This window comes from Girardinichthys multiradiatus, chromosome 12 (assembly GCF_021462225.1).
Source record: "Girardinichthys multiradiatus isolate DD_20200921_A chromosome 12, DD_fGirMul_XY1, whole genome shotgun sequence".
Classification (NCBI taxonomy): Eukaryota; Metazoa; Chordata; class Actinopteri; order Cyprinodontiformes; family Goodeidae; genus Girardinichthys; species Girardinichthys multiradiatus.
The window spans coordinates 34,486,369-34,512,747 of record NC_061805.1 but is presented as its reverse complement, the minus strand read 5'-3'; the positions used below and the strand labels follow the sequence as shown (position 1 = coordinate 34,512,747).

Here is a 26,379-nt window from a genome sequence, read left to right as displayed (position 1 = left end):
AACCTGTTAATAGAAACATTTTATTTTTTCTTTTGGAGTTGTACTCGTGTCTGTTTTTATCCAATATTCAGGCTTTTTATTTGTAAATATAAATCACGCGAATTAAATTTTTTTTTTAAAAAGGAGGTGGCACTTTCCACTTGTATTTCATACTTTAATGTGCAAACCTTTTATTCTGCAGTACATGTGGAAGTTCATTAAAAAATAAAAAACCAAAAAAAGAATATCTCTTCTTTTTTTTCCTGTTCTTAGAGAATTAGTTGTTTAAAATAATGATTTAAAAACATTGAAAAGATGAAGTGTTATCGGAAGGCCTTATTAACGGAACGTGCTCAAACACTAGTTTATGGACTGTGTGCTTACACAGAAGATTTTTCAGTCCCGTACGCAGCCTTTTTGGACAGCAGTGCTTATGCAATGAGAAACAGAAATGATCAAACCATAAAGTTGAGTGTAAAGCCGAGGTTTATTGTCCGTGTCCGATACTGCCCAGTGAGATCGATGGCTGTTCTCTCTCTAACCAGTAACGGGCACAGCTGCATGCACCTAATGTTATCACAGGTTATCCTCAGGTTCTGGTTGGAAACGGGGTCACATGTCTGATGTAATCTTAGCCTGCAAAATAAAATCGCTGTTTTAAAATATTGACTATTGAAAGATCATAGAAGACCTTTCACCCAGTTGGCAGTTGCGAAGTACAAACTTGTGGAATGGGCTATTAACTTGAAAGTGTCTCAAGCAGTGTTGCATAAAGTTAGGCAGGCTCACACCCGGTGGTCAGAATTTGGAGGGATGTGACTGTTGTCAGCAGGAGCAAATAAGGCACCACATGAGCGTCATTCATCAAATTAAATTAAACTTAGCTGGGATAATGTTGTGTCAGCTGACGGAGCAGCTGTATTCTTGTTGGTCCTGGAGGAAAAAAAAACGGACAAGAAAACTTGGATATTCTGTGTGAACCTTTGCAAAGCTGAACTCCTCTCAGCTGAGTGCAGTGGTCAAATTCCAGTCTGGGAGCAACGGGTGAATTCTTTGTTTAACGTGTTTGGGTGCCTAAGGCAGTCGGTGAGTGGGGCAGGGTGGGGGAGCTTAATACGTTGAAGGATTCCTCCCAAAAGTTGCAATGACTCAGCTTCTTTCTGTGATATTTAATGTTTGGTTTTTCCTCTTTTTGGGGGCGGGGCAGCAGACCCAAGACATCGGTTCTCAATTAAAATGTGTGTTTATCATGTGTAACATACGGCTTTCTCACATTGATTGAGTCCATGTGTTTTAGGAATGTGTCATGCCTCGTTGGTTAGTGTTACGCACAAAGAGCTGTTGAAGTAGTACTTTGCTCCCATTTCTCACTAATTTAATCGAGGTAAAGGAAAACTTCACTTTGAGTTTTGAATTTTGGTGCTTAGCTTTAGTAATAGTCCTTCCTGAATCTATGCATACTTCGTTGTTATTCATGAGGCCTCTCCTCTCCTTGCTCAGCCTCACGAGTTTGACGAGTGCCGTTTTGACATCAGCGTGAATGACAGCGTCTGGTACCTCAGAGCAGAGGACCCTGAGCACAGGCTGCAGTGGATCGAGTCCATAGAACTGCATAAGGTGAGTAGTTTGGGCTATATTCTTCTTAAAAGCTTAATATGTGCATCTATTTTTCTGTCCACGCTTGATCTCTGTTTGTATAGTTTAAAGAATTTAGAGATTCAGATCAGTTCATTCTCTCTAAATCTAGTTCTTTATGTGTTTGGGTAATTGCAGGCATAGTTTGTGTGACCACTATCGGGAATCAGAACACATTCTCTTCTAATAAACTGAATAATCTTTGTTTGCTTTTAGATATTTGCCTTGCTGCATTACTTACATACCTCTAGTATCCAGGTTGAATAAAAGGACATGTTTTCCCCTTCAGAGCAGACATGGAGGTCTGTGTTTTCTGTTCTGTAAGCTGGGTGTGACAGCAGAAGGATTCGAACACATAGAGATTGGTACTCTGGGTATGTGAAGAATCTTAGTGAGGTGCTGAGGTGGGGGTTTCCCCTCTCTGATGAGCTGCTGCTCTCTTTAGAAACATGTTAGCCGATGTTTAGCTTCCAGGTAAAAGCATGAAGGGCCGATTGAATTTGTTCAGTATTTGCGTTTAGTTTTATCTGTTTATACTGTGGATGCCTCCTCTGTAAAGAAAGCCCCTGTCTCGAGGGTTCGCTCGGCTGGAATCACATGTTTAGGGATGCACTTCCTTTGCTGCAGACGCAAGAAGATCACATGTCTTTAACTTGTACGTGGAGTACCAGATGATGTTACAAACGTAAAATCTATCATTACAAAAACTTGGCCATAAAAACTCTCAGATCAGAAATATGTACTCCAGATATTTACATACACTGTATACAGTGTTTGCTAAATGCCAGAATAATCATTGAGATAATGTTAGAAAGAATGTTTATGCTTCTCTAAAAGTCGTTAGTTTACTTACATTTTCATTAGTATTTGGTAGAATTGCCATTAAACTGTAGGACTTGGGTCAAACATCTTAGATATCCCTAAAAGCTTCTCCCAGCAGTTTGCTAGAAGTATGTAACTGAGTGAGGTTTGTAGGCTGCCTTGTTCTCACACGCAGTTTTAGCTCTGCCTCCACTTTGTAACTAATTTGGTTGTACGTCTGGGGTCATTGTCCATATGGAAGACCCCTTTGTGCCCAAGCTTTAACTTCCTGACTGATGTCTTGAGATTTAGCGTCAATAATTCAACATAATGGTTCCTTCCTGATGATGACATCTATTTTGTGAACTGCAGCAATCTTTCTTGCAGCAAAATACTCCAACAATACGATGATGACACACCCCTTCAATATTACGACAATGTTACCAGGCTTGCAAGCTTCCTCCTTTTGCTCCAGATGTAACGACACTCATTATGACCAAACCCCTAAAATTACATTTTCATCAGACCAAAGGACATTCCTCCTTTTTGCTTTTGCTCTGGGGTTGATGCTCACGTTTTGCCTCAAAACGTGTATATCTCTGGGACAAATAACCTCCTTCCTGAACAGTAGGATATGATGGATATTCCCGTGGAGTTTAGCCTATGATTCTTAGCATATGATTTTAAAACCGATGGACGTGTCACCTTTAGGAAATTGTCCCCAAAGAGGAATCACAATTCTTTCTGATATCTTACCTGATTTCTTTATGATTTTTTTCCCCCTGGATGTACACAAGGAAGCAGTATGTTTGAAGGGTTGACTTAAAATAGATCCACAGGTTTGCTTCAATTTAACTCAGATGTTCTGAATGAAAAGAAGCTTACAGAGACGAGACATCTGGGATTTCCCAAATTGATGATGCTCTAAACTGCTGTTTTTTCAGACCCTCTGTGCAATGCTGCTCCATATCTGAACAAAATAAACAGTATAGGTTTGTGTTATTAGTATTAAGCTGGTAAAGCCCAGTAGCATCAACCTGATTTTTGTGGTCTGTTGATATTAATGTTTCCCTGTAAAAACTGTAAAATGAGAAGATATAAGAATGTCGTTTTTCTAGCCTTCCTACTATGACAGGTTATTGATTACTTATATTGTCGATATCATCCCAGATGTATAAGAGCAGTTGCTGTAAAATAAGATTTTACTATTTTACAACAGGTTTCATGGCAGACAGATGGGGAAAATCATAAATCTGAGGAACTTTGCTGTGCTCTCTTCTGCCTAGTTTTTATCTACTTATAGCCTCGCTCTCTCTTTAATTAGCAACCTGAATAAGTTACAGACACATTGTTGAAAATGTAGTTAATTTTTTATCGATTCTTACAACTTTTGTTCTTCCTCGGTCCTGGGTTTTAAACATCTCACTGCTTCTGAACGTAGCCGTGTTGGTACCGCAGGATGTTGTAGTTTGGGTGTGAGTAACTCCATGTCTTTGATCTATTAGAGATGCAGTGTGAATATTTCAGGGTCATGTCTGGACTGTGACCTCTGGTCACCTGTGTCTGTGCTGCTTCCAAATGGACAAAGGAGGATTTGCTTCGTGCAACTTCCCACACTTTCATTATGGTGTTTATCTTGGCACCAAAGGCAAACATTCTCTATAGTCTTATTTTTTAGCTATATTTTTAGTATAGTTTTTGCCTTTTTTTATAAATTTACAATGCTAAAAAAATTGAAGGAACACTCTTAAATCAGAGCATAATATCAAGTCAGTTAAACCTCTGGAATATTGATGTGGTCAGTAGTTAGAGATGGTTGTTAATCTGTCTCAGCTGTTTTGGTGTTAATGACATTAACGACAGATGAGCTAAAGGGGCAACAATGTGACGACCCTAAAAACAGGAATGGTTTTGTAGGTGGAGACCACAGACATTTCTTCCCTCCTCATTTTCTATGGTGGGTCAGGTGTTGGTCTGGGGAGACATATCCACCTCAGTGATGCCCTGGTCAGGATGTGGGAGGAGATACCCTAGGACACCATCTGTCATCTCATAAGGAACATCTCATCACAAAGGAATACAAGCATGTGGGGGGCATACAAACTACTGAGTACCATTTTAAGTTGCTGCAATGACTTTTCAGCAAATTGGACTAGCCTGCAGGATCAGTTTTTCCGTTTAAATTTATCTGTGACTCCAGATGATACTCTTCATTTTCATCAAACGATGCAGCATCCTTTTGTTCCATTCCATATAAGTGTTTTTCAAGTGTTCCTTTTCATTTTTTTTTCTTTAAGTGTATGTGAGCAGTAGTTTCTTTTTAAGCATCTTTCCCATCCACTCATCAAAATAAATATTATAATATAAGTTATTAGGATTCTATGCCTGTTTTTTTTTTTTTTTTAAAATACTGCTCCAGATGGGATTATTGTCAGTGACGGATGTATGTGTGTGAACATTGAATGTGTCGAGAGTACATCCCTCTCGCATATAGAACTGGGGATGGGCACCAAACCCTGCAAGGATGAAGTGCGTGTATAAAATAAATAGATGGAAGTCATGAGTGCAGCAATTACACTTTTCAAATGCATTCTGCTGTCTTTTTCATATCAGTGTTAGAGCATCAGCTTGCTTTGTGAAAACTGTTTTAGTGCAAGTTAATTTGTGCTTTTATACGTGGGTGTGTTTGTGTTGTTGGTGTGAAGTGCTGCTACTGAATAATGTGACGTTAAGTGCAGCTCTTGGTGAATATTAAATGTTTTGGGCTTTTTTTTCTATAATGTCTTTTGCTGAGAAAATGTATGTTGATAAATATCAGAGCTTGAATTTGAGAGAATGGGTAAACCTCTGTCATTACTTTTAGGGTTGATTTTTGGGAGCTCCATGAACAGTATAAGCTTAGCTCAGGGTACAGCTATAGATTTTAATAAAAAGAGATGAAAGACATGTTGGGTAGAAAGACCTGAAGTGTATGATCCAGACAAATGTTGATCCCTGCCTCCCACTCTTACTCGTTGTCTCTCTCCATTGCTGTGTCATAATATACAGTAGGCTGCTTCACTCGCCCACATTTTTAGTACTTTATTGGTTTGTTATACAAACAGCTCCAGACAGCACTCGTCTTTTCTCTAATGCTTGCGTGCATCCATTATCTTCACTCCACTCGCTTACTTTTCTCAATGCAAGAGCACACAGTTGCAGATGCTGGCACAGTGAGGGATGCTGCACAGAAAGACGGGCAAGATGAAAGGGTGTCACATGTCAGGGTATGTGGCTTCTAGATGTATGCTTGAGTTTACGAGTGTGTGTTTTGAAAAGCGATCTGTGAAAGGAGACAACTTGGTTCTAAGCAGAGGCTCTGCTGAGAAATTACAAGTCATCTCTGACTCTGTTTCTTCTGCTTCAAAGAGTCCAGCGTCTGCCTCTTGTCTAAATGCTAAGATGGAAATGGCTACTTTTTGCTCTTCTCTCTTTGCTTCTTGTATCTGTTTTCTCTCACATGACAAGCTAAGCATGTTTTCGTTCCTCTTCTTCTTCACCTCCTCTTCCTTTCTGTTTCATAGTGAGGTGTGTCTGAGGGAAACGGGAAAACAGGATTAACTCATCTGCATTGTCAGTGTCAGAGTGATTGGGGATCGCATGGCCATGTTGGGGCCAGCAAACGGTCAGGACTGCAGCAGTGCCCAGCTCTGCTTTGGCTGTTGGAATGGCCAAATGGTGGGCTTAAAGCATTTTGGCATGCTGCCTGGTCACTGTAAATCAGCCAACCTAGTATGCTATTGTTCTAGCTGGGGAGTTATTGTTCCACACCCCATACCGTTTACTTGCATGCAGTTTTTGACACGAATAGCTCAAATAATTTGACGTTCTACTGAACTTCACCCTATGTAGTGCAAGCCACTGCCTTTAAGCTTCTAATGCATGATGATGATATTTCTCAGGCACCAATCTACACAGATCAGTAGCTGCTGTTGTCAGTGACTGTGCACTCTCATTTCGCTCATTTAACTTGCAAAACCACAAGTTCCCATTTCAAATACTATGTATGAATGGGTGTTCAGTTTGCATGGCTGTCATGCAGCTGAGCGGTTGCATTTAAATGGCAGCGTATGCTTTCGTCAAGGAGTGTTCAATGTTTTAGTGCAGAGTAGAGCTGTGCAATGCATCGAATCAAACTTGTCATTGCAATGTCAATTTTTACGATATCATATTTGCAAGTGTCTGGTTGGATGCAGAATTTGGCGTCAGAATAAATGTATACTAGCTATGCATGCAAACTCTACTTGGCAATGGCCTGTCAGATTGATTTCACTCCCCTTGATGCCCAAACGATGTACGTTTGCACCGCTAGTGCAGAGTGAATTTTAAAACACAATCTAGAATTTAGGGAGAAACGTCAACACCTGATATCTTTTTGCCTGGGTGCCACTGTTACTATAACTAGTATCATTTACAAAGCAAGAATATGAAGAGAAGCTTATTTTACTGCAGTTTTAGTTGAAGTTCAAACCATCCTCTTCAACCCCCCCCCCCCCCCCCCCCCCCCCCACCCTGGAAATGGAAAGTAATTGATTGATAAAGTTCTTAAAACTCTGCTCAGCCTTAAAAAGTACAGTTACATGTATTTTAAAGCAATTATTAAGAATGCAGTAATTGTGCCACTAGTGATTCTGTTAAAAACAAAAACAGTTTCTCATGATGTGCATTTTCTTCCCCCGCTGAATAAATGTACTCGGATTAAATGGATTTCTCTAAATTGTCAATTTGAGATTATGTTTCTCCAATAAACTGAATTTATTTTAAGACTTTTTACTCATCTTAACCGAAAGCACCAACAAATGTGTTTTCCGCTGTATTTCCATCTCAATAGCAAACTTTATAAAATATGAACCCGGCTAATAGTTATCACTGCCATTAAAGCCCAAAGGTTCTTATTTACCATTTACTTACTGATATCTGTGGAACAGGTGTGGCACTAAGCTGCTGAAACTGTTTGTAGACCACAGGTCACGTTAAAGTAACAATCACGACTTACATTTGAAAAGCAAACGCTTCTGCCTCACGGTCTGGTGGCTGTTTCACTCTTTGTTGCTCTAAAGAACAGTGTCTCTTTCTGATTATCTAATGTGTTGCAAAGATCACCACAGCAGGCGATTGTTCAGTTACCTGGGCTTTTTCTGTTGATTCCAGCAACATTTATTTAATGATCAAGTCAGTCTTTTCTAAATAAATTTAAGGGGTGGACTTTAAAATTTTAATTCTTCTAATGAGAGCTCTAACTATACATTGTGATAAAGTTCATTATTTTCCATAATGTCATGATGAAAATTTAACATTCATATATTTTAGATTCATTGCACACGAACTGAAATATTTCAGGTCTTTTATTGTCTTAATACGGATGATTTTGGCATACAGCTCATGAAAACCCAAAATTCCTATCTCACAAAATTAGCATATTTCATCCGACCAATAAAAGAAAAGTGTTTTTAATACAAAAAATGTCAACCTTCAAATAATCATGTACAGTTATGCACTCAATACTTGGTCGGGAATCCTTTGGCAGAAATGACTGCTTCAATGCGGCGTGGCATGGAGGCAATCAGCCTGTGGCACTGCTGAGGTCTTATGGAGGCCCAGGATGCTTCGATAGCGGCCTTTAGCTCATCCAGAGTGTTGGGTCTTGAGTCTCTCAACGTTCTCTTCACAATATCCCACAGATTCTCTATGGGGTTCAGGTCAGGAGAGTTGGCAGGCCAATTGAGCACAGTGATACCATGGTCAGTAAACCATTTACCAGTGGTTTTGGCACTGTGAGCAGGTGCCAGGTCGTGCTGAAAAATGAAATCTTCATCTCCATAAAGCTTTTCAGCAGATGGAAGCATGAAGTGCTCCAAAATCTCCTGATAGCTAGCTGCATTGACCCTGCCCTTGATAAAACACAGTGGACCAACACCAGCAGCTGACACGGCACCCCAGACCATCACTGACTGTGGGTACTTGACACTGGACTTCTGGCATTTTGGCATTTCCTTCTCCCCAGTCTTCCTCCAGACTCTGGCACCTTGATTTCCGAATGACATGCAGAATTTGCTTTCGACCACTGAGCAATAGTCCAGTGCTGCTTCTCTGTAGCCCAGGTCTGGGGAATGCGGCACCTGTAGCCCATTTCCTGCACACACCTGTGCACGGTGGCTCTGGATGTTTCTACTCCACACTCAGTCCACTGCTTCCGCAGGTCCCCCAAGGTCTGGAATCGGACCTTCTCCACAATCTTTCTCAGGGTCCGGTCACCTCTTCTCGTTGTGCAGCGTTTTCTGCCACACTTTTTCCTTCCCACAGACTTCCCACTGAGGTGCCTTGATACAGCACTCTGGGAACAGCCTATTCGTACAGAAATTTCTTTCTGTGTCTTACCCTCTTGCTTGAGGGTGTCAATAGTGGCCTTCTGGACAGCAGTCAGGTCGGCAGTCTTACCCATGATTGGGGTTTTGAGTGATGAACCAGGCTGGGAGTTTTAAAGGCCTCAGGAATCTTTTGCAGGTGTTTAGAGTTAACTCGTTGATTCAGATGATTAGGTTCATAGCTCGTTTAGAGACCCTTTTAATGATATGCTAATTTTGTGAGATAGGAATTTTGGGTTTTCATGAGCTGTATGCCAAAATCATCCGTATTAAGACAATAAAAGACCTGAAATATTTCAGTTAGAGTGCAATGAATCTAAAATATATGAATGTTAAATTTTCATCATGACATTATGGAAAATAATGAACTTTATCACAATATGCTAATATTTTGAGAAGGACCAGTAGTTTGGTGAAGATTTTAAATGCTTGGATTGATCCAAGGAAGATATCTTCTGGAAAGATTTGTTGCATCATTTTTTTTGAGTTTTTTTTACTTTTTCTGTTTCTGTCCTGTTAGTCTGGTGGAAAATACACTCCAGATGTTATTTCCTTGATTTGTATTTTATGTCTGTTGCCTTAGTCTGTCACTCTGCTGTGGGAGGAGAAACTGCAGCAGAAGCTGGACTTCGTGGTGTCTCTCAGTGGCGTCACCTGACTCCCTCTCAGTTTAGCCAGTGATCTTAAGAATGCCCGCTGCATTCCTATCGGCCAGCATTAACAGCTTGCAGCCTCTTGTTAATTTTGTAATTAAAGGGAAAACTGGACTCAAAGCAGTGACTAAAACCAAGCAAATACCTTGAGACAGAAAACCCACCCACAGCATGTTTGCACGCTGATTCACAGGTTAAACATTTCAGAACATCACTGTTGATACTGCTAGTAGATAGGTATGCATGTTAGTTTGTCACCGCCTCTGTTAACCCACATGGAGAAGTAGCAACAGCTGCTTGTGGGACAAACAGCGATATTTTACTTTGCAAATACAAACACAATATCTGTAATATCTGTAATAAAAAGCCTCTCCCTCTGGTGAGCCAGCAGTCTGAGGAGTTGCTCTGTTATAAGATCGGTCTTAATAGACCGGATTGCCCTGCAGCCACTCCCATACGATTGTTTATAGATCCGTTTTACAAGGTAGTACTCAGCTGGCCCAGATTTCATATGCAGGGTGCCATGCACAGCAGCCGTTTCCCAAGAAAAGCACCAGCATAAAATGTAGTAGCCCTAGTTTAGATATTGGGAATAGCACTAAATGGCATTCGATATAGCACACAGAAATAAAATGTCACTACATAAGATACTGCATTAGGAAAAGAAAACCTAACCCCAAAAATGATTTATTTAATGTAAAACAAAAGTAGACATTGATGGTCGGAGGCCGGGAGAGGGAATGGTCCCTCTAGGTGGGTTTGAGCTGGAGTTGGGGGTCGGGTCTTGGGGATTGTGTGGTGCTGGGCTGGCGTTTCGGCTCTCTCGGGATCGCTTGGGTTCCCTTGGATCTCGGCACCTGGCTTTGGGCCCTGGTGTACCGGCTGGGGGGGTGCCGGGCTCCGGCGCGGGGGTCTTAGCCGACGTTTATTGGGATGTGGCCCCGCTTTGGTGGAGGGGCTGGACTGCTTCGTGGCCATGCGGGGGTGCCACCCGCACCCCCGCATGGCCATGGTGCGTCGTGCGGGTGGCCGGTGGGCTGGGGCGCCCCCGGGTTTGGGGGTGGGGTTTGGGGGGGTGCCCGGTAACTGGGGCCGCTGGCCTTCTTTCCACGGCTTCCTTCTGTGGTGTTGGCCCGGGGTCGGGCGCTGGGCTGCGGTCGGGTGGGTGGGGCGGCAGAGTATGTCTTGTGACTACACCGGGACGGCTGGCAGGGTGTGCTTGGCCTGGAGCGGTTGGCCCGCATGGCCCAGGTCCCCGGCCGGTGCATGTATCCCTCTCGTGGACTGGTGAGCTGGAGCTGCTGGCACTGTCTGGGGGGGTTGGGCGGGCTTGGAGGTGTGCTGCTCTGCTGGCTGTCTTGTCCAAAGGAGGATCGGAGCGGTAGACTGGGGGGTGGCGTGGAGGGGCTGCGGCCTGTGGGGTGGAGGGGTTGTGTCCACTTCTAGGGCGTGGGGTCACTGGCGTTTGGATCGGCTGGGCGAATGGTGGAGCTGAGCTGGATAGTGTTTCTCCCTGGGCGGTCGTTGCAGTGGAAGTGATGTAGTGTTTTTTGTTGCTGTGGGGGGCGTGGTGGGGTCACTGGCCCTGGGTGCCTGCCGCTGGCCGGGGACCTCTGGGTGGATGAGTTTGTCCCATCATGGTGTGGGGTCGGGGGTCCGGTTGTGGGTGCGGTGCTGGGTGGGGTCTGCCCTGTTGCACCAGTGGGCGGGGGTGGCGCTGCGCCGGGCCCTTGCCTTGCCGTTGCGGCGCGCTGTGTGGTGGGGGAGCGGGGTGCGGTGGGGGTTCTTAGAGCAGGGCTGTGTGTGGAGCTTGCGCTGTGTGGGTGTGGCTTCATTGGCTTCTCTGCCACGGAGTTCACCTGTGGGGGTGTGCCCCTGTGGGGGTGGGAATTCGTACCGTTTGGGTTCGGGGGGATGTGTTCGATATCGGTGTCCTTGTTGGGGGTGGCCCTGTGGGGAGGTTCTTGTTCTTGTTGGGGTTCACTGGGGGTGGGAGACTCATGGGGTTGAGATCAGGGCTTGTTGGGGGGTCGGGACTGCTCCGTCCTGGGGCGGCTTCGGTTGGCGGGTTGCTTTGGGCCATGTGGACCCCTCTTTTGTACATAGCCCCCTCTCCGGAGGTGGATGGGGGTTGTTGGGGACTGGGTTCGGGGCAGGGGGGCGGGATCTGGGCCGGGGGCGGGTCTGGGCAGTACCGGTGCTGTCTGCCTGCCTCTGCCCCAGGAGGGAAGGGGACTACCTCCTGAGTCCGGGGGCTGGTTGCCCTGAGGGGGTACAGGCGCCTGGACCTGGGAGTATAGAGTATGCATGGGGAGTTTGAGTGAGTGTATGACGTCCATTGTTGTTATCCTTATGTTGGGTGTGAGTGATTTTATGTGTATGCATGAGGGTGGGAGTGGGTGATTGTGACTGTGTGTGCCTGTTTTTTTTTTGCGACAGGTTGGGTTTTGAACTGCTCCCTCTCCTGGATCAGCTTCCTCCCCGCCACACCGCCTGCTGGTGGTTGGAGTCTCTGCCCACTGGTGTACTTGTGGTTCTCGGTGTCCGCAGCCGAGTGCTTTGGTGTGGGCTGGCTCACTCCCGGTGGCTGCTTGCCGGGGCCTGGCCCCCAGGGTACTGTCGGGCCTCTGCTTGGGGGGAGGTGTGTCCCGGGGTCTTGGGCCATTGGGTCCATGGCTGGATCTGCTCGGGCGTGGACGGCTGCCGGCGGGGCCTGTGGACTCGTCGCTGCGGCTCCCTGGGACTCTCCACTGCTCTTCTTTGGGGGGGTTGCGGTAGTCCCGGCGGTTGTTCTCCTGGGGTTCTTGTGCTTTGGGGGGCCTTTAGATGTCTGTGACTCAGATCTCCTCAGTGTCCGTCCAGGGACCATGGGGCAGGCCTGTGGGTCCTCACACTCGCTATTGCATATTTTTGTGGAGAAACCTTGTCCACACCCATACTCACAGATGTTGAGCTTCAGGTGTTGACAGATACACAGATGTTCTATAATTGGGCTGCACCTCTCACTAAGTACATTTTACATTCAGAATTACTGTGTACTATTTTGTAAAAAAAAAAAAAAACAGCTGCAGGTGTATAAGCAAGCAGGGTGTAATCTTGTATTCTCTTTATCCTTCTTTCTCTCCTCCACTCTTTCCTCCTTTTCTCCCCTTTTTCCCCATCTCTCTTTTTTGAGCTTCTTTTTTACTTTTCATTTCAGTCTCCGTGTCCGTAACAATTGAAATATTCCCAAAGAAGATTATAATAAAGTTTGCTCTATAAATATCAAGCAGAGCTTTAAAGCATTAGCTGTGATGCTCTGCTTGTGAAAGTAAATCTGTTGGGCAATTTCTTGGCACTCAGACAACAATTCTGAGCGATACTCTGCTGGACAGGACACAATAAAAAAAATAAAAATAAAAAAATAAAAAAAGACTGATGGTTTTGTAAGTTGGCTAGAAATAAAGTAATTATTACTGTGGAAAAACATTTGATGCGTCGATACTTGAAACCTAACTTGGGGGTTATAATAAATTATGAAAAGAAATGGATGTACAGTTGCTTCATTATTATGGATGTGATTTGTTCTTGTTACTTTATTATAAACTCGTACTCGTCGTCTTCCGCTTATTCGGGACCGGGTCGCGGGAGCAGCAAACTCAGCAGAGACGCCCAGATGTCGCTCTCCCCAGACACCTCCTCCAGCTCCTCCGGGGGGAGCCCAAGGCGTTCCCAGGCCAGCCGAGAGACATAGTCTCTCCAGCGTGTCATAGGTCGTCCCCTGGGCCTCCTCCCGGTGGGACGTGCCTGGAACACCTCCCGAGGAAGTCGTCCAGGGAGCATCCAATATGGATGCCCAATCCACCTCAACTGGCTCCTCTCGATGTGGAGGAGCCGCGGCTCTACTTCGAGCTCCTCCCGGATGGCCGAGCTCCTCACCCTATCTCTAAGGGAGTGCCTGGCCACCCTACGGAGGAAGCTCATTTCAGCCGCTTGTATCCGGGATCTCGTTATTTCGGTCATGACTCAACGTTCATGGCCATAGGTGACGAACCGGTAAATTGAAAGCTTCGCTTTTCGGCTCAGCTCTCTCTTCACCACAACGGAGTATGGAATCGGGGGCCTTTTATTAGGGGCCATCCGGTCCCTGTACGAGCGGAGCAGGAGTTTGGTCCGCATTGCCGGCACTAAGTCGGACCTGTTCCCGGTGCATGTTAGACTCTGGCAGGGCTGCCCTTTGTCACCGGTTCTGTTCATAACTTTTATGGACAGGATTTCTAGGCGCAGCCAAGGGCCGGAGGGGGTCTGGTTTGGGGATCAGTGGATTTCATCTCTTCTTTTTGCAGATGACGTGGTCCTGCTGGTCCCCTCTAGTAAAGACCTACAGCATGCGCTGGGGCGGTTCGCAGCCGAGTGTGAAGCGGCTGGGATGAAGATCAGCTCCTCCAAGTCCGAGGCCATTTATGGTAAATACGCTTCGAGAGGCTAGCATTTTGATTCTGTAGCTCTCGCAAAACTTCGTCCTGACCAGGAGTGGTTTTCTCGCTGTCCCCATCTCCTGCCTGTTAAGTCAACTTGGCCAGCTCCGGCTTTTTGTGTATTTTACTCATTTTTCCATCACTCTTCTGACTCTTCATTGAACATTCTCCTTTCATACCATGAAATGTCTGCAATTCTACTTACATTGTTAGTCGGTACTTTTACTGAACCGACTAGTAGGCGCTCACCACTATGCGTCCATCTTGCAGTAGCACGTAGAGGTGTTACGTCGTTTCGCGTTTCCCCAGCGTCTCCTTGCCGCTCACGTGGCAAAAAAGGCGCGTGCTTATTGCAGGCTCGGAACCGTCGCGCTGTTCTCGCACCACAGGGGAACTACGGTAACCCTGAAAGCTCAGATGTCGTGTTTCGGAGAAGTCGATCTACATTTGTTGAGCTAGTGTGTTGTTATTAGATAAACTAATATATCAATTTTATAGATAGTTTGATTTATTTGGAGTTATATTGTGTTGTTTTAGTGTTCCCTTTATTTTTTTGAGCAGTGTATAGATAGATAGATATGTAATGGGGTTTTATTTTAACTATTGATGTGAAGTTTGTCAGAATTGGTTTATTCTTCAAATTCATTTTATTAAATCAACAATTTATTTTTTTTCCTGACTTTTATTGCTATATACATTTTTTATGTTACTCTTGTCAGTTGGTGGTTACCATAGCAACCAGTAACAGTCAGCTCTTCCTTTTTTTCTGTTCCTGTCTGTTACTGTGGTATGTATTAGGATCAGCTCTGTGTTTTCTTAACAAATATGATTTTTTAACATATATTTCAGATTAAGTTAATTATATAAATTTTTTCATATTCGATTTCGCCATATTTTGTAAATGTTTTAAACTTATTGTAATTCATGTTGTGTATTTCAGCTGTGTTTAATGTTACAACTACTAACTGGTTTATCAACTGTTCATTTGATTACTCAGTAGTTTGTCTAGAGTTATTTATTGTATTTTATTTAATGTATAGGGGCAGAACCAACTTGTTTATTTGTCTCTTGTTAGGTATGTTTTACTTTTTGATACAAAGTAACAATTCAGTTGCCAATTGTATGATAGGGGAAATGGTATCTGACGGTCTTCTAAACTCCATCAGATACCGTTCCCCCTGTTTAATACAGGGGGAATCTGACGGGGTTTATAGTACATTTATAGGACCATATTCCATCCATCCATCCATCCCTCCCTCCCTCCTGCCCACCCGCAAGGAGACGATGGGGACCGCAAGGAGACGATGGGGACCGCAAGGAGACGATGGGGAAACGCGAATCGACGTAACACCGGAGATCCTTAATATTTATTATTATTAACTCAGTTGGTTTACAGATCATTTATGTGTGTTTTTAACTTGCTTTTTCCAAAGGGATTTTCTTTGATAGTGTTAATAACAACAAAGAGGCACCGACCAGGATTTAAATGGCCGATTATGATTTCCAGTTTTCTTTTTATTTGTTCTAACCTGCCCATTCTAAATTTAAACCGATTGCAATGCAAAGATGAACAAAATGGAAAACAAAATGTTCGACGAGGTCTTTTGTAAAGGTAGTAACTTTTACCCAACAGAAAATGAAGGCATAAGATTGTCGTTTGATTATAATATGATACTGATCTTTATCTGATTTTTAGTATGCGAAAAAAGTGTAGTACACTATAGTCTGTTGATTGATTATCTTGCAGACTGAAAATAGTGGAAATGACTAGTTTATATCAAGGGAACCAATCAAGGGGAAATTGTCTGATTCCCATCTCTGGTCGATTGATTAGTGTCCTGCTCTACTTAATTAGTATTACTCAGTGATCTGAGCTGCTAGACTTTCCTCTTCTAGCAGTTTGGTGTGCATCAGAGTATATTGTTTTTGTAGACTGAGTAAAGCTTTATTGCCCACTTATTGTTTCTTGTCTTTGCTTCTTCTTCTCTTACCTCTTTCTGATTTCTACTTGGGTTACAGGCTGAGTCTGGATATGGTTCAGAAACAAGTTTGAGGCGTCATGGTTCCATGTTGTCTCTCACATCAGCTGCTAGTGCCTTGTCTTCCACTTCCACGTCCTCCTTCAAGGTAAAAAAAATTGTCACAGGCCAAGTCTTGTATTTTCAGGATTTGGAAACTATAGTGTCTGAGATTTAACAATTAATATTGATGCTCAAGACTGTTTCTTTTTACTGTCCAGTTTAAGCTTTATAGCATAGATTAAACTACAACATATCTGCTCCATATGGTAGTCAAACTGAACTGGAATCATGCTCTGATGACATGATATTTAACTCACTTCTCCGCCATTTGAATGTTGTCCCCTCTCTGCTCAGAAGGGCCACAGGCTGCGTGAGAAGCTGGCAGAAATGGAAACCTTCCGGGACATCCTGTGCAGACAGGTGGACACCCTTCAAAAGTATTTTGACTCCTGTGCTGATGCAGTTTCAAAAGATGAATTTCAGAGGGACAGAGGTAAAATGTGGCTTCAGTACACCATTATTAGCTTTGGATCCAAAACCATTTTTGTTTAAGGGATGTTCACATTTTCAGAACTGCACATAGAGTTTTGACCTTTAGCTTTACTGGCAAAGGACAGCGTTTATTGATGGTAGCTGCTTTACTTGTTTAATGCAGCATTAGAGCTGAAGAAGAGTGGCTGAAACGGCTTGCTGAGAAAGGAAAATCGATATCTGCTTACAGGACGTTTTGTGGCTGGTTTAATCTCTGGAGCAGAACCTTTTTAATGTTCTTCAGAATTCCTTGTTATATTAAAACCTGCAGGGTGGAGCTCGACATTTGTTTCTCAAACACAAATCTGTTCCCAAAGCAGCTGAGAAATAATAATATATTATGCAGAGTTTTGATAAAATAACATAATCATGTTAAACTCCAATGAAAACTCAATGTAAATGATTGTTGTTGTTTTCTCGTCAGTAGTAGAGGAGGACGAAGATGAATTTCTGACCACCACAAAACCGGATGGCGAGCACAACCAAAATAACAATGGCAGCAAAGAGAAATGTGAGTCTGCATGCAGTTTCTTTTTAAATGGACACACTCATTCTAAACAACAAAATCTGATTTATTTCAGTGTAATAAATTGATAAAAGTTGAATGTAAATTTTTACTTGTTTCTTTTTGATCCAGTGTTTTCTCCTGCCAGTCCCAAAGGTATCAACGGGATTGACTTTAAGGGAGAAGCCATCACCTTCAAGGCCACCACAGCTGGCATCCTTTCCACTTTGTCCCACTGTATCGAGCTGATGGTCAAACGAGAAGACAGCTGGCAGAAAAGACTCGACAAGGTACAGCGCTGCGCTGCGGGGGTCTTGAGAGGAACTGTCAGTCACATTATCATGAGTATCAAATTAGAAATACAATAGCTTCCTGATTGGCCGTGTTGATCTCCATTGCTGTGTTGGACCTGATACTCGCTGGGAAGGTAACTGGTTTCAGGTTTGGTGTGCTGGTTATTGGGGAGGTGGTGGTTAAGAAATAAATGTGTTCCAGGTCTTTATGTTTGACAGCTGACTGGAAGGGTAGAAATGGCAAAATGAAAGATTAGTCATGTAAAAAAGAGAAGAATTACCTTGAATAAATATTTAAAGGCTTTTAACTATTTGTGATTTTGGCACTTAAACATCATGGTGTTTTATTGGGATTTTATATGACAGAATAATACTGAGTAAAGCATATTTGTAGGAACCAAAAGTCTAAATGGTTTTCCTATGTGTTTACCAATAAAATTTTTAAAAAAGTGTTGTGCCCCCGGGTCAGTACTTTGTAGAATCAATTTTTGCTTGAGTTATTGTTGCATCTACTTTGGGGCATGTCCTTAGCAGCTTTTGCCAATTTTTCTTTACAAAATAGCTTAAACTCTGGTTAGATAGACCTAAATAAATTAGCCAAATGCATGAATATAATTTAACTATTCCACTGGGGCTCTGACTGTCATTACATCACATTACAGTCTCAAGTGTTTTGCTGCCTCTAAAAGGTTTTCTTCCATTGTTACCCTAGCTACTGTGTAGCTCCATCTATGTTTCCTTTAGTTCTGACCAGCTTTTCTGTCCCTGCTGAAGAAAAGCATCCCCACAGCATGATGCTGCCAGCACCATGTGTCACTGTGGAGAAAAGGTATTCAGCGCAGTGTGCATTGTACCCTTTTTGCCACACATAGTTTTGCACATAGACCAAATCACTCAATTTTGGTCCAATCTGACCCGAGCACCTTATTCCACATGTTTGCTGAGTCCTACTTGCCACTCTGCCATAAGGACCAAACTTGTGGAGTGTATGCCTACTTGTTTTCCTGTCAACTGATTCTCCTAAGGGAGCTGTTGATTTCTGCAGCTTTTTCCAGAGTCACCATGGCTGCTTCTCTGATGTTCCTGTCTGTCAGTTTACCTGGACAACCATGTCTTGGTTGTATTTCTGCTATACTCTTTCCCTTTTCAAATGATGGATTGAATAGTGCTCTCTGAGATATTCAAAGCTGGTAACTTTTATCTATAATTTGTCTGCTGTTTTTCTTGTTCTTCCTAATGCTGTTTATCACTGTAATCTTCACCTCTATGCATACTAACAATTAGGGATGCACCACTGTCAGATGCCTAAACAAACACCACAAGGCCAACCCCTCAAAGAAACACAAACAGCAACAAGATGGTAATAAATATTGGTTTTTAATATCGGACCAGTTTTACTTATCGGACCGATACTAATGTACTAAAAATGACTACCACCGGCCGATACCGATGTGAATGCTGATATATCATGTATCCCTGCTAAGAATAATTGACCCACTGGTGGATTATAGTCACGAAATCAGGTGTCTTCTGAAGGTAATCGTTCGTACTGGATGTTACTCCCTTTCAGATATTTATTTGTAAAAAAAAAAAAAATGCACTACTTTGTGTTTGTCACATAAAAGTCCAGTAAAGTTTGGGGTTGTGACAAAATGTGACAAAAAACAAGGGTGTTAATACTTTTATGAGGGAGTATCAAAGTAATGCGCATGTTTTTGTTTTTTTAGTTATTTTTGTTTGTATGTTTGAATGTTTTTGTTCCAACTGTCCCTTATTTTTTATTTTCCTTTCATATAGCAAAGTCTTTTGTTTGTCAGAAATGATAGTTCTCGAAAACAGCCTCCTGCTGGGTTTCCTGCTAGCATAAATGATCCAGTCCAGACTATTATGTGCTAAAAAAAAAAAAAAGAACATTTATTTGTCGCCAATCTTTTTGAAATATGAAGATTGGGTGGATAAGTGTTGATTCTAAAAGATACTTATATTAAAGCGTTTTTTGTGATGAGATTTAAACAGCACTATGTGCCTTTAAGTGTCTGCTTTCTAAAGCTCATTGCTTGACAAACCAGTTCCCCCTCCTTATCCGTTTAAAGGCGTGCCACCTAAAGGTACAGCTCAAAAGCCGGGAAGTGTCTCAGTTACTACGGTCAGGTGAAACCAGCTCAAACATATGTTCGGTTAGGAGTTTGATGGCTTGCTGAGACTCTGAATTAAGGGAAATTAATTAGAAGAGGAATTTCAAGGGGAACAAACACACCTCAGACTCGTTCAGAGAGAGCTCCTAGAAAATGACTTCATTGACTTCTTGGTGGAAACATTCAAAACAGCGGAGCACCGAGCTGCTCAAGCACCAAACACAAAGATGGATACCTTTACAGAGCTCCAGCTTTACAGTAGGTCTATGGCTGCATGGTTGTAGAGAGGGTCAGCTTCTGTTTTCTGACATGTTTTATATGTCTGATTCTTCTAATGCACTGCTTGGGATCATTAGCTGGTCTTTGTTCTCTGCTTATTGTTTTCAGAAAAGCTTGTTTTTTTAATGCTTTTAAGTTTACCTCTAACTATAATCATGTTCTTTGTTTAATCATTGCAACGTAGATAAACCATGCAGATCTTAGTCCATTTTATTGTTTTAGTTTATCACAAAGCAAACACACACTCCTTATTTTTCATATTCATTTAACGTAATTAATAAACAGCAGGGAGAAACCTGTCACATCTACTGTCTCCCTTGTAGTCGAAGTCTTTTGTGAATTCTCCCTTGAAACCTGCTGGTGTGTGAACGCAGCCGAGTGTTGCAATGTTTGCTAAGTTTGAGACATACAGACCACTCTTTTCATCACCCTTTACCCCAGACCTACCTCCTCTAATCTGAAGAACTAAAGCAGATTATGGATGAGAGTATTCGCTGTACACCCACACCAAACACACTTTGTTTCTCTGCTTGTCAGCAGGAGCTGGAGAAGAGGAGGAGGATAGAAGATGCCTACAGGTCTGTAATGAACGAAGTGAAGAAAAAGTCTCACTATGGAGGACCAGACTATGAGGTGAAGCAGTAAGATTACTGGAGTTGAAACAGCTGGAAAAAAATGACAGCGGAGACATTGATTGCTCTTGCACCCGTGTACTGTTTGTTTATCATGGTGGACTTTGCTTGGAGCTGTCCTCATGGGATGTGTGCACGTGTTGTCGGCTCATTACAGGAGGGACCCAACAGTTTGATCAACGAGGATGAATTCTTCGATGCGGTGGAAGCTGAGCTGGACCGACAAGATAAAATAGAAGAACAGGTGTGATGAAGCTTGGAACGGTTGAAGCTCTCATTCCCTTTAGCCGTCTCTTCTGCTTTGATCTTTAAAAAAAACAAATATGTATAACTTAACCTATAGCTTAGTCTGCATTTATGTATTGTCGGGTCTAAACTGAAATGCTGTTTCGTCCAGTGCCAGTCTGAGAAAGTCAGGACTCCGCGGCCAACTCCAGTTTCTCCTGCTGATGTCTTTTCCACCATTGGCACACACCGATTTGCCAACAAGGTAGGCTGCGTATTGTTTTGCGTTATCTGTTGTACATTTTAGTCAGCCTAGAGCCTGTAGTGGCCTGTGTATACAGATGGCACTGACTCTGATGTGTCAGTCACCTACCTTGTTTCATTTATTTTTTTACTTATTCTAGTAATTCAGGTCAAAAATGAAACTGGTCATGGAGAGATTGTAATGATTATGGCTTACAGCTAATGAAAACCTCAAATTCAGTTTATCAAAATCTTTGCAGATTACATAAGTCTGATTAAAAAATTATTACTAAACCTCAAAAGATAATTTCTAAAGAAGCCGGCCGTTTACAGAGTGCTTTATCCAACCATATTAATGGTAAGTTAGGTGAAAGGAAAATGTGACAGAAAAATTCATCAGGGTTAACTGCAACCTTGTGAGGATTGTGAAGCAAAAGTCACTCAAGAGTTTAGTGGAGATTGATTGAGTCCATGCTGCAAGAGCCTTGAAACACAGGCGTGTCCAGGACATGGGATGCAACGGTCACATTCCTTGTGTTAAACCGCTCCTGAACCGCAGGGGTAAGGAGAAGAAGACCAGACTGTTGCTGAGGGGTCATCGTTTCAGATCAAAGTACATTTTTTATTTTATTTGGAAATCAAGATCCCAGACACTAGAGGGACAGTAGAAAAGAACACAATCCAAGTTGCTTGTGATCCAGCGTGAAGTTTCCAGGCAGTGATGATTTATGAAGCAATGTCTTCTGCAGGTTTTGGTCCACTTTGTCTCATTGAGTCCAAAGTCAGTGTAGCTGCCTGCCAGAAGATTTTAGACCACTCATGCTAGCTTCTGCTGACGAGATTTATGGAGATACTAATTTTATTTTCCAGCAGGACCTGGTACCCGCCCACACTGCCACCAGCACCAGTCCCTGGTTTATTGACCACGGTATCACTGTTTGCAGATGAGCTTCAGGCAGCTATTAAAGCAACCTGGCCTTCCTTAATACCTCAGTGGAGCCACAGACTGATCACCTCCCTGCCATGCCAAATCAGTGCAATAATTAATGCAAAAGGAGCCCTGACCAAGTATTGAGAGGGCATAATGTGAAGCATATGGACGTAATTTTTAGTAGGAATGCATTTCTGTATCATAAATCTTTTTTTTATCTCTTATGTAGCATTCAAATTTTTATCATCTGTAAGCTATAATCATCTGAATGACTAGTGAGTGTAACTCATCTATATAAGTTTCACTTCTTGAATCAAATTACTGAAATAAATTAACTTCTAATTTATTGAGATGCACCGTTTGATAATCCATTTTTAATTGAACGCTTTCCTCACATTTTCACCTGAGGTTCTTTGCTTTTCCTCTTCGTTCTTCCCTCTTCCAAACATCTCCCTGCTGAACAGCCTCGTAGCTATTCTTCTTCCGTGTCCTCAGTTGAGCTAGTCAGCGCCTCGGATGACGTTCACAGATTCAGCTCTCAGGTACTGCGGCCGGTAAACTGTGAGCACTTTTAGGGTAATGCAGTAGCCCACTGGGTTTTTACTCCTCGTAGAGCATGAGCAGCTAGCATGAGAATGTTCTCTAACAACTGGATCCAGGATGCTGAAAATATTATCTGTGCTGTCAGGAGTGCACTGCAAAAGCTTTCCTTAACAAAAAGTGTTATTTTTGGAGAAATATAAAAAGAGCACCTGGAGAACGCAAATATTTCTGAAGTGAAGGCATTTCCTAAGCACCTAACAGGCAGTATTCCTGGAAGTTGTTCTAAAGCTGCATGACTGGAATATAGAGAAACCCCTTCGTTTAGTACCATTTCTTGTCCTGACATCTTTTTCTTGTTTTACGGCATGAACATGCAGCTGTGCAGACTTGTAAAGCTCTTTTAAAAAAACTTTCTTTGGATATTGAGGAACCCTCTCAAGCAGGATCAGTCAGGCTGATTTTTGTTGGGTTTCTGCTCAGTAATGACATTCCTTGAATTGCTTTTGTTCTGAGGCAAAAAATCTTGGAGTTAGCACCTCTCTTGTCTGCAAACACAGAGGTATGCTGATTGCTCAAGACTGAAATGTTTTAAATCGTTTTATATAGGTTTAAATTGCCTCTTGAATTGTGCTTTGGGTTGAAGCACAGCTCAAAATAGACAGGTTATGTATCTAATCTGAGTTTATGAAATATCTCTCTGTCTCAGGTGGAAGAGATGGTGCAGAATCATATGACCTATTCTCTTCAGGATGTGGGTGGAGATGCCAACTGGCAGTTGGTAATAGAAGAAGGAGAGATGAAGGTGGGCACAGAGGAGACAAGTCTCTGAATCATTTCCCGTTTTTGCATTACTAATACAAGCATTCTCTAGAATAAATGAACAAGCTACTCCTTAATGACAAGTGGTTATGCAGCAATGAAAAGTAATCTGCAAAAGCACTGATGTAAAAAAGTAAAATAATTCTTCTCTGCTGCTGGGACTTTTTTTGGAGTTATTTTTCTAGTTTGTTTTTACTGCGAGGCTGTGGGTGTATTTACAGGACTCTCTTCTGGTCTTTACGTTGCATAAACAGGTTTACAGGAGAGAAGTGGAGGAGAACGGCATCGTCCTGGATCCCCTTAAAGCCACTCACGCCGTCAAAGGCGTAACCGGACATGAGGTCTGCCACTACTTCTGGGACACAGATGTTCGAAATGACTGGGAAAGTAAGTTCGCTGCGACAGGGAGGAAGATCATGCCAACTGTAGTTCGGCGACTCTTGTTTCAACGTGACCTGACTAACATGAGCTCTCCCTCCCTCAGCCACCATTGAAAATTTCAACGTTGTGGAAACACTTTCCGATAACGCCATCATTGTTTACCAAACGCACAAGGTAGATCTGGTGTCAATTTATAGATTTAGCTGAAACGGGTTGCATGTTTGACCAGCAGTCTGTGTTTGGTTGCGTTTCAGAGAGTGTGGCCTGCCTCCCAGAGGGACGTTCTCTATCTGTCAGCCATTAGGAAGATTCTGGCAACAAACGAAAACGATCCCGACACGTGGCTGGTGTGCAATTTCTCCGTCGACCATGACAATGCTCCAGTAAGTGTTGACACAAAACACTGATCATAGTACACAAAATTACCACAGCTCCTCTTAGTGGTTTTGATAGTTTTAATAATCTGCTTTTTTTTTTTTTTTTTACTTTAATACAAGAAACTGTGTGAAATGTTAAACAAAGTGCAAAAAACGTAAAAAAGAGAAGACAAGTAAACAAAGGGTTTATTGATTTAAAACATCAATAAAAGTCATTTTGTGTCACATTTTTATTCATATTTAACAAAAGATGAATGAATGAATGAATGAATTAATTAATTAAACAAAAAATGGCTTGTTGACAACTATTCATGCTGTATCATATGCGGGAGGAAAGTCCCACTAGTTGATGGATGGCTAATCTAAACTGTTCACAGGGCAGCTTGCAACCTCGGGGACTGTTTGCATGTGTTTTGTTTTCCTTTCAGCCCACAAACCGGTGTGTCCGTGCCAAAATCAATGTGGCCATGATCTGCCAAACTCTGGTCAGCCCACCAGAGGGAGATAAAGAGATAAGCAGGGACAACATCCTCTGTAAGATCACATATGTTGCCAATGGTAAGTGCCTCTCGCAGCCATCTGGTTATGCCATGCAAAGTCAACTTTATTTATAAGCACTTTAAAAAACAACACAGCTGACCAAAGTGCTGAACAATTATATACAGCATACATGATAAACACATAAAATAAGTTACAAACAACTAGAGTGATATAAAAACACGTAAAAAAAAATATGATAAGCAACTTGAATAAAACATAATATAAAACATGTAAAGGATGAAACTTAAATGAAATGAAAAAGTTCTGTCATGCTTCATTAAAGGCTAATGAGAAAAGGTGGGTTTTCAGAGCAGATTTCAGAGCCACAGAAAAAGCTCTGTCCCCTGAGCTTCCGCCGCGTCCTCGGCACGTCCAGGAGAAGCTGGTCCACTGACCTGAGTGAGCGAGAAAGGCAATGCACTCACAGAAGCTCCGATAGATTAGGTGGGGCCAGACCATTTAAAGATTTAAAAACAAATAAAAAAATCTTAAAATGAACCCTAAACTGAACAGGCAACCAGTGCAATGATGCTAAAACAGGAGTTATGTGCTCTCTCTTTCGTGTACCAGTTAAAAGGCGGGCGGCTGCGTTCTTCACCAGCTGGAGACGAGGCAGGGCTGTCTGCGATACCCCATAATACAGAGAGTTGCAATAGTCGAGGCGTGTTGTAATAAAAACATGGATCACAGTTTCAGAGTCCTGTTTTACCTTTGCCAGTTGTCTCAGTTGATAAAAGCTGGATTTCACCACTGAGCTGATCTGCCTGTCAATATTAAAATCACTATCCATTTTTACCCCAAGATTGGTGATAATGGGTTTTATATGCTGGTTCAGAGGGCCAAGCTCTATGGTTGACAACCCAGTGAAACCCCCAGGACTAAAAAACAAAACGTCTGTCTTTTTGTCATTAAAATTAAGGAAGTTAAGAGTCATATTGGCTCTAACTTCCTCAAGGCACTCAAGTAGTGATTGTGCCGAGTAGATTTCTTCATGTTTCAGGGAAACATAAACCTGGCAGTCATCAGGATAAAGATGGAAGATGTGCTTCCTGAAAATAGAGCCCAGGGGAAGGAGGTATAATGAAAAAAGCAGAGGCCCAAGAACTGAGCCTTGTGGGACCCCACAAGAAAGTAAAGCACAAGACAATTTAAAAACTCCTAAGCTAACACAGAAAGTCCTTTCAGACAGGTAGGATCTGAACCAGTCAAGGGCACTTTCTCGAATACTGATGAGGTGCTTTAAGCGAGAGATTATAATGCTGTGATCCACAGTGTCAAATGCAGCTTTCAAATCCAATAAAACCAGGATCACGCAATATCTGCAGTCAGTAGCTAAAAGAAAAGGCAGCTTGTAGATCGGCCTAAAATTTGACAGTTGCATCTAGGCTCGGCTTTTTAATCAGAGGCTGCACTATGGCAAGTTTACAATCATTGGAAAAACACCCGAGGACAAACTACTGTTAAAAACAGCAAGAAGTAGCAATTACTTCTTTAAAAAACCTCGGTTATGATCACAAAATTACAATAACACAAAAAATGCTTCTTTTTTCATGGTGACCATTTCCATGAGAAAATAACTTAACTGTGAGTTTAATGTGAGACATGGTTGCATGTTTTGGTTGATGATTGTTTCAGTCTATAAAGCAAATGTTTTTATTTTATTTTATAAATTATAGGTGCAATGTTTAAGTGTTTATTGTTCTTAAATTTGACGATAATGGCTTATGTCTATTGAAAACCTGAAATGATGTTTCTCAGGAAATTAAAAATAACATCAGTTCAGTAAAAAGTACAGAAATATCAGCCTATTGAAAAGTATGTCCACATATTGTACAGTATATGGGCTCCTCTCCCATGATTTACTGCACCAGTGAAGCGTGGTTTGGATTTTTAGCTGTGCATCAGCACTGAAGATGGTATGTTTCTCTGCATTTAGGGTTCGTGGCTATGTAAAGATTATCTTCCATCTCAGCTCATAAGGTGGATTCATACGGC

At 42.4% G+C, this 26,379-nt stretch overlaps 1 protein-coding gene across 7 annotated transcripts in view; it reads left to right on the top strand.

The window, feature by feature from the left end:
* LOC124878415 (ceramide transfer protein-like) overlaps positions 1-26,379 on the top strand; it is a 32,663-nt gene that overhangs the window by 3,598 nt on the left and 2,686 nt on the right. Inside the window, exons 4-17 of one of the 7 annotated variants that reach the window (XM_047382340.1) lie at positions 1,480-1,596; positions 15,949-16,056; positions 16,305-16,443; positions 16,906-16,992; positions 17,119-17,276; positions 20,231-20,326; positions 20,483-20,569; positions 20,723-20,815; positions 22,189-22,266; positions 22,974-23,069; positions 23,341-23,473; positions 23,571-23,641; positions 23,722-23,850; positions 24,273-24,402. In XM_047382340.1, coding sequence (XP_047238296.1) covers positions 1,480-1,596; positions 15,949-16,056; positions 16,305-16,443; positions 16,906-16,992; positions 17,119-17,276; positions 20,231-20,326; positions 20,483-20,569; positions 20,723-20,815; positions 22,189-22,266; positions 22,974-23,069; positions 23,341-23,473; positions 23,571-23,641; positions 23,722-23,850; positions 24,273-24,402 — 1,522 coding nt within the window. Of the gene's footprint in view, positions 1-1,479; positions 1,597-5,579; positions 5,682-15,071; positions 15,274-15,948; positions 16,057-16,304; positions 16,444-16,905; positions 16,993-17,118; positions 17,277-20,230; positions 20,327-20,482; positions 20,570-20,722; positions 20,816-22,188; positions 22,267-22,973; positions 23,070-23,340; positions 23,474-23,570; positions 23,642-23,721; positions 23,851-24,272; positions 24,403-26,379 lie in introns of those variants that run through there. The other 6 variants (XM_047382342.1, XM_047382341.1, XM_047382346.1 and 3 more) reach the window with 6 other exon arrangements.